This window comes from Mycteria americana, chromosome 7 (genome assembly GCF_035582795.1).
Source record: "Mycteria americana isolate JAX WOST 10 ecotype Jacksonville Zoo and Gardens chromosome 7, USCA_MyAme_1.0, whole genome shotgun sequence".
Taxonomy (NCBI): domain Eukaryota; kingdom Metazoa; phylum Chordata; class Aves; order Ciconiiformes; family Ciconiidae; genus Mycteria; species Mycteria americana.
The window spans coordinates 24,017,184-24,030,182 of record NC_134371.1 but is presented as its reverse complement, the minus strand read 5'-3'; the positions used below and the strand labels follow the sequence as shown (position 1 = coordinate 24,030,182).

The 12,999-nt window shown below is 36.1% G+C and overlaps 1 protein-coding gene across 1 annotated transcript; it reads right to left on the bottom strand.

Moving 5' to 3' along the window:
- Positions 1 to 2,717: 2,717 nt before the first annotated feature.
- Positions 2,718 to 12,999, bottom strand: RBP2 (retinol binding protein 2). The gene is made up of 4 exons (XM_075509110.1): positions 12,927 to 12,999; positions 7,586 to 7,764; positions 4,415 to 4,516; positions 2,718 to 2,771 (listed from the first exon to the last, which is right to left on the bottom strand). The coding sequence occupies exons 1-4, from the start codon at positions 12,997 to 12,999 to the stop codon at positions 2,718 to 2,720; spliced, it is 408 nt and encodes a 135-aa protein (XP_075365225.1).

Sequence of the window (12,999 nt, the reverse complement as noted above, 5' to 3'; positions counted from 1 at the left end):
GCAGTGTTGCTTTCTTCTTTTAACAGTTGATAGGAAAATGTTAGTTGACTTTTAGGGAGAAAAATTGGCTCAATCCAGAGGCTTTTTAGAAATTCCACCATAAACTTTTCTTACACACACCTTTGTCATTGTCATTTGACAAGTCCATTGACAGGTAATGGTACTGACTCTTTGCCCAGTACTGTACTCACTAAGAAGTGCTTTTGTTATAGTACAGGCTTTTCTGTTTTCTGGATCAGAAGGTTGCTGGTAAATTCCCTTCCTGTTAGCTGTTTTTGAGTAATATTCTCTACAAGGAAAAGAATCAATGTAAATGGTAATCCTTCAAAACAGCTGAGACAGCACTGCATGCCAGAGGGCTGAAAAAATGTGAATGAACATTCTCTGATTTACCAGTGAGGTCCGTTCCTCCAGTGCAAGTATTTAATCTGCTGACAAGGAGATAAGGGACTTTGTACAGTTTAGAGACCAACCTAACACCACAAATAAGATACAAACAAGTATACCTTTGGAAGTCATTATAATGCAACATAATGAATATCTCCACTGTCTCCAGTTCTGTGCATATAGTTGTAAAGGATGCTGCAAGTTCTTGCATATCAGTATGTGCAGGAAGAAAATGTTTTGGAGCATAAAAAACCTTGCACATTTTCTCACTCTCTGTTAAAAAGTCTGGAGTTTTCATTTTCAAAATTTGCAAAAAATAGGGTCAGATCCAGTTTTGTCCTAATCAAAGTCTACTCGAGTGCCCAATTGCCTTCTTCATTTACTTCCCAACCATATCCATTAGATAAAACTAGTAAGCATAATAAGAAATCAATTGAACAATGCTTGCTTTCCATCTTCAAACTCATCATCTGTGAATTAATGATAGTTTTTAATGATATGTGAAAGCGCTTCCTTTGTTTTATGATTTGGTGTGAAGTTATGAAACCCTGCATTGTGCAGGCTTACTCCTGGCAAGAACCAACTATGAGAAATGTCACTGATTAAAACATGCACATTTTGTTTCCTAGTGGTTACTTTGTTCTGATAACATTTTGAAAGCTTAATGAACTGTGGTACTTCTTAGCCTAGTAACTAGCAGAGACTTAGAAATAGGAATTAAATATGTTTCTACTGGAAAGTCCAGGTCAGGGCCGAATAAGAAAAAATAAGTTTACACGCTCCAAGTGCAGTTTCTTCTATGTGAACTAACATTAGAGCATTGCTCAGCTGAAGTACACAGGAAGTTTGATACCAGCTCAAATTTTATCAGGAGAAGCAAAGTCCAACTCATAAAAATATTCCTACATATGCACTTATATGCCTATGGCCATGTAAGTATTAGTGACATATTAATCAGATTTGGGTTTTTGCAGATGTAACCTTGTTTTCGTCTGGGAGACTGTCTCACTCCTTTCCAATCCTGAGCTATTGACAGTGAGTAGGCTAAGGAGCAGGTGGGGATGGGGAGGAAGCATATGTTCCTCTACTTCTGCAAGGTTTTTTCCACATCTTTTCTCTAATTCCCTACCATTGATCTGTTTAGTGAATTTCCACTCCTCCCATATGAAACAGAAGATGGGGGTCTATGGACAAGAGAAAATTGAAATGGTGATAAAGTTTATGTGGAAGTTTATATATCTGCAAGGCAAGGCTGTAGGAAAGACAGTATATTTTATTAGAATAATTCATATAGTTGGGAAAAAACAGATGAGCTTTTGGGCATACAAGCCCTTCTTCAGTTCTGTGGAATGTGTGCACACATTTTGTTGAATAATTTCAGTTTCCATCTACTGAAGTAGTGCTCACCATCCATGGTTAACTTAAACTTGCCTTTAGCAAAGAACATGAATTCTTTGAGAAACCCTAAATAAAACTGAGAAGACTTGTATGGAAATGACTTTTCTTTTTAAACTCTCTGGAAGGTACGTACTGCAGCATGCTGAGTACTCTTTATGCACAGGATACATGCAGTCTGTGTATACTCTGCAGTTTTCCTCTTACAGCCATAAGTATGCCTTAGTTTTCACACCATGGAGCAACTCTTGTATGTAGAGTTTACTTCAAACAGCAGATTTCTCCACTGGGATTATTAGTAGGATGCCAGTTCTCACTGGAGGTTAGCAGCATTGTCAGTGATCCACGTTAGGACTGTATTAAGGGGCTACAGCATTTCACATTGGCCATGAGACATTTATCAGGTGATAACTACTAGCAGCTATAGACCTGGGCCAAATTCAAATGAATAACCTAGATGTGAAAGGCCATATATTGTGTTCACTGAGCCGTTCTGTTGCCTGAAACCGTGGACTTAGTGATCCAGGACCAAATTAAATAGAAACAGTCAAATGAATGTTCAATTTTATTCAGTCATCCAAATATATGATATTACAGTACTGTGGAGAGATATACTGTGGTTGAGATAATTGTGACTTAATTTTCAGCCTTCTTGCTAAAGGACATTCCTCTGGAAATTATTACAAAGATGTAGAAAAGCATTATTTGAAAGATAATAACTTTTATTTAACTCCAGACTGAAAGGCAAAGGAATTTATGATGTTTATAACTGTTTGATGTTATTTCTATAAAACGTGTTTGTTTCCATAAACAGGCACAAAATACATTCACATAGCAGTCAAAGAATTATTGCAAATCTGGCTTGCTTCTTCTTTTTAGACAAAACATAACGGTATAATAGTGTGATGAAGATCTGGGTGGCTTTCTGGTCAGTTTTAGTTTTTCTTCTTAAATATCTGATGGCACACCTGGTCTTCACATGTCAGTTCCTACAGTATTAAAACAATTTGTAAGTATATAGTGGTACAAGTTGTATTTTGCATACACAGCAGATCCCACCAGAAAGTACTGCAGCTGAGCCACTGCATTAAAAAGATATGCTTATGAAAAAGAGAACAGAAAGAATAGTGTATTATATGTAACCAATCAGCAGGCATGCACCACATCTCGCAGTAATTACATTTTGACAGTTGAATTGAGCTCTAAGAAGAATAAACATGAAAAATGCATAAAAATTGCTCTTTAATGCAAGACTTTTTCATGCTTTGTTATTAAAACAGTATACTGTAATAGTTTGTAATTCAGATGTTACCTCATAATTCATTAGAAGCAATGAAAGAAGGAAATTAAAAAAAAAATGGAGGATGCTTTACAAAGATGAGGACAATTGCTTCACAGGTGCACCCAGCCATTTTTCAGGGGCCAGAACAATGCACCATTTTTGCCCAGTGTTGCAGCTGACCTCTTAAAGGTTGGCACACCTGCACATAGCAATGCAGTCAGTTTGGTTAGTCTTCTGATTAGGCAGCATTCCTGTGCCAAATAAGACTTTGAAGTGAGCTGAAGCTGGCTTTTTTTGGCCAGCAATTGGCTAAAAACGTACAATAGAGTTTCTGAAGACTATTGTAAGAATCTGCTTGGTCTCTCTGTTTCCATCATTCTTAGCTTGAATCCTGGTGCCAGCATGTAGAACCTTTGTTAGGTCAGTTTTTGCATACGTGTTAAAATAGAGTTGAAAAAGTGTACTGGACGGTTGGCTTTTCGTTAAGTGGTGGATAGTGTTTTTTAATTCATTGCTTTGACTTTTCAAGCATACAGACTTGCGGCAATGTGGTTGGCCATACCAACTATCCATAGGGTAAACTTGTGAAGGAGTAGATATCTAGATGCAAATCATGAGACAGAACAATGAGCTCTCCTCCATAATCTTTCTGCACCCACCTATTGCATCATCCAACATTATCATGCCCATTTCTTGATTGCTCTCCCAAGAAACTCTGGAATCATTATTATTATGTATCTATTATTTTGAAATCTTTCTGGATTTCACTGACTGCTTATTTCCTGCACAGGCTCTTCTGGCCTCTCTTGGACTCACCTCATTTATCTTTGGGCTCCAGCTTACTAACTCAGATGTATGAATGTTTTGACATTTTTATCATACTAGCACAAAATAAGTGCAGTGTAGGTTGTTTGCAGGATCCTCTTTAGAATCCAGAGGTTTCTGATCTGTATTACAGCATAGTATGCTAAAATTTCATAGTGCTTCTTTCAAAACAAAAAATAGTGTTTTTCTTGCAATCTGTCCCATACTGGTTTTTTTTTCTACCAGTGGTTATATAAGAACGAGATGATGTTAGATGTGCAATGTAACAAGAAGGGTTAATAGCTGGAGGGCAGTGGACTGGAGCAAAAAAAACCACTGCAGGGTCATGACTTAATTGGGAGCAGGTGGAAAGAAATTGAGCATGCCTGAGTTGCAGCAGAGGGGGGATTTCCTTAGAGTTCAGAGATCAGAGATGCCTAAATAAAGATCATTCTAACTAGAAGAAGTAACAAACCCTTTGAAATGGAAAACCGTACTTTGTTGCAGTCTCAGTTATGTGCTATGTATCTGTATAGCAGCCTTTACCAGATGCAGTAGGTCTCCTTCAATCCAGTGCTTCCAGCCCCTGTTTTTCTTTTCACCCTTCTGAACACACACCAGTTTGTCACCATCCCAGGTCACTAGTGTCTGCATGAATCAGATAATTAACGCAGATATGTTAACAAGAAGTTTACAAATACATGAAAATAAACTCAATCAAACAATGAGAAGACATGATTACAGTTGCTTCCTACCATTCCCTATCTTCCTCCTAAAAAAACCCAAATCAACCATTCAACCAAAACTTGAATGCATTTAAGATGACAACAGTGTTTTGATGTGAAGCTTTTAGAGTGCTTTGTTGTCATTTCCATGTATTTCTTCACATACACGAATATAAAGTGTTCATACTAACTAGTGAATTGCTGAGTGAATTAACAGATACTTGTGCAATGTATGCAAATTGTATTTTTCTTTTCTTGCTGTTTAATTTCATTAATAAAAAGATTATAAGGTTTCATGAGTGAAGACCTGGGGGCTTATACCAACTTGCGCTGTGCTAACACCTTTTCTAGCTCTGCATAAAATAACAAGAGGAAGTGTATGTCAATACCATCTCATACAATAAATTTATTTATATATTTTCATGCACTTCCACAAAAGACCTTTAAAGAGATATGATCTAGCTGACCCTGCTTGAGCAGAGGGGTTGGACTAGGTGATCTCAAGAGGTCCCTTCCATCCTCAACCATTTAATGATTTGTTGTGATTCAGAGTCTATCACTAATAAATAGGGTATTGGGTATGCTGATTCTTGTCCAGGAGCAGGATGACCATATCTGTAAGGAAAAGTTCTCTTTATAGGCTAAATTCTCTACTCAGATATGCTAGAGTACATTCAAAGCAACTTTGTTTGAATTGTTCTAGATTTGAACCATTGTACTTTAGGGAGACATTTAACCGTGTATCATAGGCAAATCCTCATCAGAGACCAGTTACAGTCAGTGGAAGTTCAGTTATTAAAAAGCTCCAAGAGTATTGGGAGCTTAATTCATTTTCTGGATGATTTATTTCTCTTATGAGGGAGCTTTCTATTAATAATGGGACAAAACTCATTCCATTTCAGTTAACTTCTTTCTTATTTACGGAATTTTTAAGCTACATGCTCTTTAAATTATCCATGCCCTCTTTACATTTAAATGTTGTCTAGCAGTTTTATTACCTTCATCTAACTTCAATGTGTTTGAGGCATTGTTTTGTTAATAAAATGACCGGAAAATTCTTTTAGAGCAGTCCAGAGAATAATGGCACGACATGCTTCCTTCTTCCTTCTCCTCTTGTCAGAAACAAATAATATAATTTGTTTAGAAAAGAATATTAGGCAAAAATTATTAAACCAGGCAGGATTATAATTGTACAAGCTGTGTTTCCTTCCTTCCTTCCTTCCAAATAATTGACAATGAAGAGGAGAGTCTGCAAGTGAAATGATTTTGCACAGAAAGGCAATGAGTTTGACAGTGATGAAGAGCACTAGAGGAGCATTAGTCTATGGATTTAAGGAGTGATGCAACTAATGAGTCCTTAGATCCTTAGTAATGCCTTCAACTGATCTAAAGAGATGTGAGAGCAATGTTTTAAAGCATAAACTCTGTCACAACAATATGCCCCACCCAGTGCTCACTGGAGAAAGTGATAGGAAGAAAATTTAGAGATAGGGATATTCAGGATACTGGAAAAAAATGGGTTTTATTATTTGATGGCTTGCAGTGCTGTGAATGAGAAATAATTTGGAAGAAGTCATAGGAATTACACTGCACAAAGTTAGTTTGAGAATGAAAAGCCATCCATAGTGAATAAACAATGTCTTCTGTTAAATTTGTGGCACTCCAGTGAAGGATGATGTGAGTTCAAATGTAAACATGTCCTTTATGCTGCCAATCTTCTGTGGCAATTGCCAAAACAAAGCAGGTCTTGTTGACAGTAAGCTTTGATCTCAGCTTCTCCGAGTTTGGCAACAAGTTCTGAAACCTTGTTTATTGAGAAGATACTGATGGAAAAGACAGCATACGTTTGGAGAAGAGCAAGAGAGCTGAGAGCTGAGTGGAAGAATAAAACTGTGGTAATTGGCAGAAGAGTTGATACGGGTAGATTCAGTGGATGATAACAAAGACGGGCAGGTGATGCAAGATTAGCAAGACTCTGAAGGGGACAGTCAATGGAAATTTAAGATCTACTGGCCTTTCTTCCTTTGAAAAATCTTGCTTAAGTATTTTAGGGTGAGAAGAGAGTAAAACAGAAGCAGTATTGATACAGAAACATGAAGCTGAATTCAGTAAGTGAATTTAATTAGTGCTTGTATGTATTCTTTTCCTCATTGACTTCCCTGATACAGTCTTGTTTGAATGCCTCATAGAAATACGCTTATTAGTTGTCTCTCTCTGTCATAGGAGGTGGGGCATGGGCTAACACACAATATGGTCCTTGATCCAAACATTACTTGTCCACATATCTCACTGAAAGGTGTCTGCATATATACCTACAGTTTCCTAGGGGAATTTTGAGCTCAGGTTACTCCTATAATCCTAAAGATACTAAAGCATGCACTGCTGGGCTTCCTTGCCTGTCTACCACTGCCAGTAGGCCTGCCACTCGTATCAGTGGTGGCTTTGGCTCACATTTTTTTCTTGTCCCTTCCCAAAGCTCCCTTAAGGTTAATAGCTGAGTGCAGGTTTATTTTTAACAGCATTCAACTGTTAAACTGTCCAACTGAGGCTGAGCAGGCTCAGATTAAAAGTACAGTGTGAACCTAACCATTCAGAATTGAAAATTTATATTGATACAGAGAAAGTCCTAAATTCAAAGGCATGCATTTACAGTTTCATTAAAGAAGGTACATAGGTAAAAATACAGTTATGCTACTTTCTAAATAAGTAAAGGTGTATCATAGAAAAGCTGGAAAAATTCCCTACTAGAAAAACATGTAATTAATGATTGTCCTCACGTAGCTGAGTAACCATCCTTATTTGCATTTATAATAAATGCTTGTAGCAAGAAAGCAAACTGTCTCAAGATGCAAATTATTTCTGCTTTATAAAAGTCCTCTGATGTCTGTAAAATATTGTTGGGTTTTTTTTTCATGTATTCGGCTGATTTTTGGAACTGCTCACTCCTGGTGCTGACTGTAGTGTAAACAGATATCAGGTACCAAATTTTTACCTTTACCACTCGGTTATCCAGTCCTTTGGTTTCTTCTTCAAACTCCACTCCCACAGTGTAATTCAGTTCATAGTTTCTGAACGTACTGAGTGTTTTTGTTTTAAAATTATCTCCATCTTGAATAATCTCCTTTGTTTGTTTCAAGTGTTTTGCAATCTTACGAGTTGCAAAATCAATACCTGCCAAAAAACAGAAAAGAGAGTATCACAATGAAAATTCCAATATTTGTTACCAAAAATAAAAAACCACAGCACTTATATTTACATATAATACCCCCCCCCCCCCATTTTATGTGGAACATAGTTCCACAAATGACGCTTTCACCTGCAACATTTTGCAGAGATGATTTCAAATAAAAATAATCTTGCGTTTGCAAGTAGACTTTCAATTTGAGGATCTTCCACTGATTATAAATGTATTTGTTAACAGGATATCTGTGGGAATGTTGTGAGCATAGCTACAACATACAACCAGTAGTGAATAGATGCTGGCATGTTAAATCACCCGAATCTCCACTTTTTTTGGAGAATGTGAAACAACAGGGGCTATTAAGACTGACATTGCCTTTTTGGCCTCACTCACACATGAAGCTGTGGGATGCCTGGAGTGCTATTATCATCTTATGCCTGGGAGCCATTCCCTTTTCTAAGCGTGCAGTGTAAATCATACAGCTCTTAGGCATATGAGGGTACCGGTATGTGTCCTGCGGGATTACAAATGTTGGCCACCCCCAAAAGAAGGATCTCAGAATAATATTCCTTTTCAGAAAATAAGCATGTTAGAATGAGTATGTAATCAAGGGGATTTTGGCATGTTACTTTTATGATGAACTCATAGTCTGTGGGAGTATACAAGAGGTTAATTAATTAATTTAAAAATAATGAAAATTATACTAATGAATAAAAAAGAAACAGTCAAATAAAAGCCTGACTTATCCATTATTGTTAGACAGCAGACACAGAAATAAATTGTAGTTTAGATGTTAAAGGGAGACAAATTCAAAGTCAAAAGTAAAAAAAGTATCAAACTACAGCATTTGACAGTTCTTGTTTAATATTCTGTCAACATTTTATGCAGTACTGATCTCCTTAACATCCTTATTTTCTTCATGATGAAGACTAACATTATAATGTAAACAACTGCTTGCAACTGAATGCCTTGAAAGTTACCGAAAGGAGAATATATATTACCATGATGAGAGTTTGCCCCAGACAATCCACCTAATGCCAGCTGCATTACCATCTGCAATAAATATTTCTGACCAGCTGGCAGTGAATCTTATTATGGTGCTATATGCAAATGCAATAATCTCACATGCTTCTGCAAGAGATTGAAAAATGGTTTTGGTGGTTTCAATGTGGTTTCGCGTGTGAGTTAATCATTGTCAGCTCAGCAATGCCACATACTAATGGAGCCCTTCTTCTTTTGGTAGATTCATTATACTACTTGTGAAGTACTAATCGAGTTGAGTAAGAGGATTGGCTTGAAAAAAATTGTGTCTTTTTAACATGGGGAATAATGTTCTTGATCAGTATTCATATTCAAGACTTCTTGGGTATATTTTATCTGCTGTGGTGGATTAAAGGTATCTCTGGGTCTGATTTATAGCCAGGTAACATAAAATTTAGTTCTCTCTGAGGAAAAAAAATGTCTAGACTTCTAAAGAAATGCTAGACTTCTAAAGAAATGCTATTTCTGACTAATATTTTAGTTCTTGTAGCTCCTGGAGAAAAATCAGGGGAGGTTTTATTAAAGCATGGTTTTCATAACTGCATTTTGAACAATACAAGCAATAAAAATGATATATTGCTCTATTGTAGTAGATTAAAATACTTTGTAACATGTTTATGATAAAATCAAAGTTTCTGGCTTAAAGGGCAAAATTATTCTTTAATTAAAGTATAGAAATGGGTATGCATTAATTAAAAGGATGGATGAACTTAAAAAAACCAAAACTTCAGTGTGCTTTGAATCTGAGCACTTTAATACTTAAAATATCAACCACATGTAAAGTTGTGAGAAACAGAGCAGAAGAATATCTTTTCGCCCTTTCCATGTCATTTCTTTCCATTCTGAGAATCACCTATAGCCATATGCATCTTTCCATTGTTTTTGGTGTTGGTTTTTTTTGCTAATCCATTGGCAGTTTTTAATTAGTATAACTTATATATATATGCCTGTATACACAAAAATCATAATGTACTTATGAAGGGCCCAGATCCAGACAACTGGTGCAAATAGCTCCTTCATCCCAACCAGTTGCTGGCATTCTTATTGGGAAAGTAGTTTGAAAATTTTATCAGAAAGTTCAGTGAGTACCTCTCCAGTACAGTCTACACAGGGTAGGCAATGAATCGAAGTATTTCCTAGGAAAAATACATCCTTATTGCATTCCTTATTCTAACACATTCTTCCTCTTGCTTTGTTTCAGACTATTGAGTGGGTCAAGTTCTTTTATTCTCATGAACTGTTACTATCTTTTTTTAAGCAGGCTTCCCAGTATTGGATGCCTGTAGTCCAGACCCCATTGTAGGCTGAATCTATCCATTTTTCTCTCAGTTTCCCCTGGGATATATAAGATCAGAAAGGGATCAAAAATCTCCTTGATTTAATAATAACAAAATCATGATTTATCCACTGACTGAAATGGTTCTAAGGATGCCACTAAGAAGCAATGAGGAACTGCTGTAGACCAGCTCATGCTAGCATTTATAGTACAAAAAGAATTACAAAATTGGAAAATGGATTACTTATTATAAAAAGGATCAGAATATAAGTATGATAATAATTAAAGTTTAGTTTAAAACTGATATAATTAGTATTTGTATTATGACAGACACTAAATTCTTATTAGTTATTGAATTTGAGTGAAAATCACAGTTTAAATTCTACAGTGGGCAAATAAAAATTCAAAGAAGTGCATGTTATTAGCAGCTGATATCCTTTTCCCTGACATTTTTCCTGAATTTTAAGACAAACACAAGTGAAATGTTATAGCTTGACTGAAATAAACAATACAAGAATCTCATTTGATGACACCCTGGAAGGGAAGAAAGGAACAATAATGAGATGGCCACTACAACCAAATGAAAAGATATCACCATAATTACAAATCCTTTTGGAAAGGAAATATGCACACCATAAGTGTTTAATTTGCATCCTAAAAATTAAGGAAGGAATAAACCTAAAAAGTAAAGAGATCTTTATCAAGATAATTATTGAGAGTTATCAAATACAATGAAATTTATCACTACAAAGCAAGGCAGAACTATAGCAGGATGACCATCATGACTGGTGGTTAGAGTAACACCCCACAGAAGTAGGTCAGGTCTTGGAGCAAAGAGCTGAGACAGGACTGAAGCAGAGCCAAAGCAGAGAGAATTGAGCTGGAGGCAAGAATTGTAGGTAAGACCAGAAGCTGAGGCAGGCAGTGAGAGAAGCTTGAGGTAGAAGACGACTCTTCTTCCGAACAAACGCATTTTCTTAGCTTGTGGAAGATGGCTATACAGTGTACTCATTGATTTTGAACCACTGAATTGTTCTTATAATCCACATCCTTACAAGTAACTATTCTGGAATCTGAGAAAACAAGGTCTTTAGATCTCCATTAACTTGACTCAACATCTTTTGAACAAAGCACAAGAAGCCACAAGTCTGATCTCGACTTTTGATGAAAAGTGCAAGGTACTTTGACCTGAAAAAGCTCCTGTTTATTAGCATCACTCTTACAGTGGTGTCAGCTACTGTGGAAAGGCAGAGAAATAAGAGCAAATGCTGAATAGAAATCAATGACCACTAGATAGAAAACAATGAGACATCTGGGAATGAGAAGTGCATAGGCCCAGCTGGGGCACTGAGGGTTATCAATTGTAGGCATAAAAATAAAATACAGGTTTGATTTTTGCCACATGCTAATTTATGATTCAGAGCCAGACAGACTCCTCCAATCTAGGTTAAATTAGCCAACTCTAATGACTACTTTTCTTGTGTAAGTTTCGTAGACATCATGTGTGGTAAGGAAACAACGGTCCTTTATGCCCTTCGTCTGTGACATAGTAGAGCTGGGAGAAAATTCCCCATTCTAAAAATTACACTTCTTATGCATGTATAAATCTAACTCCCATATTTTTTGTGGTTTTTGGAATGCAGCTATATTACTGCAGTGGTGGAAAGTTGATAACTGTTCTTTCAATGCCAATCCAGAGTGTACTGAAGAAACTCTTGAGAAATGTTGACGTCTTCTATTATTTCTTCATTTCAGCAAATTAAAGATCTACATCTCTGCTAACCTAAGTAGCAGAAGGATTTCCTGCACACTACTTGCATAATTGTAATGACCTGGAGCAAAAAGTTTATGCCTTTATGAGAACAAAAATGCTTGAAAGGCAATTTATATTGAAAAAAATAGGTGCAGCAAAAGAAGACATTTCTCTCATAAAATTATCTCCAGTCATTAAAAAAATTGAGTCTGTCAGTGTGGAGAAAAATAAATCTACAAACAGCCTAAACTTGATCTTGATATGAACTGACAAGGATATTGCTTGCATTCAGTTAACAGGGTTTTGGTATTCTAGCATCTACAAAGAGTATGCTTAATATCCTATACGATGGATACACAAACTGTAGCTATCAGGCCTGTAATGATAAAGAGGCTAACAAAGAAGTAAATTAAAGTTGCCTAAAGAGCAGAACATCTCTTTTTGCATGTACACATATATTTTTGTCATCAATGATGGTTGTAGCCAAGTGAAATTAAGCTTAGTTAACCATGTAAATATATCTTTAAGAACTCCTGTGACCTAAGTCTCCTTGCTGTGTAAGGATGACTCCCACAAAAATTGTCAGAAATATCTGCCCATTTATCTTTAAAGGCTTTTAAAGGCTTTTATCACCTTTACCATGCAACTGGTGCATATAATTTCTACTAGTTCAAAGCACTAATTAAGTACTAAATACTATTGTTACTTTAGTGATATAGAACATCCTATTCCTCTTTAACAGAGCCAACCAGGTTGTGGCTTGACTGTTACAGTAAGTATATACCAGGAATAAAAAAGCGCTTCTGTATCTGAAAGCCTGTTTTTTTTTTCCATCTGTATCTGTTTTTTCATTTAGCTAAATAAAGACTAATATCTTTGGCTACAAGTCTTCTCCTGCTTATATATTTAGATCATTGTAATTATAAGTACATTAAAATTACTTGATTTTTTAATGTGATTGGCAGAAACCTTTATGCCACAATGCACATTACAGAAATAGTCTCATTAATTTTTAGAAGGATTTTACTTATAATTAAAATATTTTCTCTTTGTTTCTATATAGTTAATATTTTTTCATTTACCTAAAGCAACCATGTAGCCTTCAAAGTTTTCATTGGTTTCCATTTCCCACGTCCCATTGTAATCAGCAGGCAT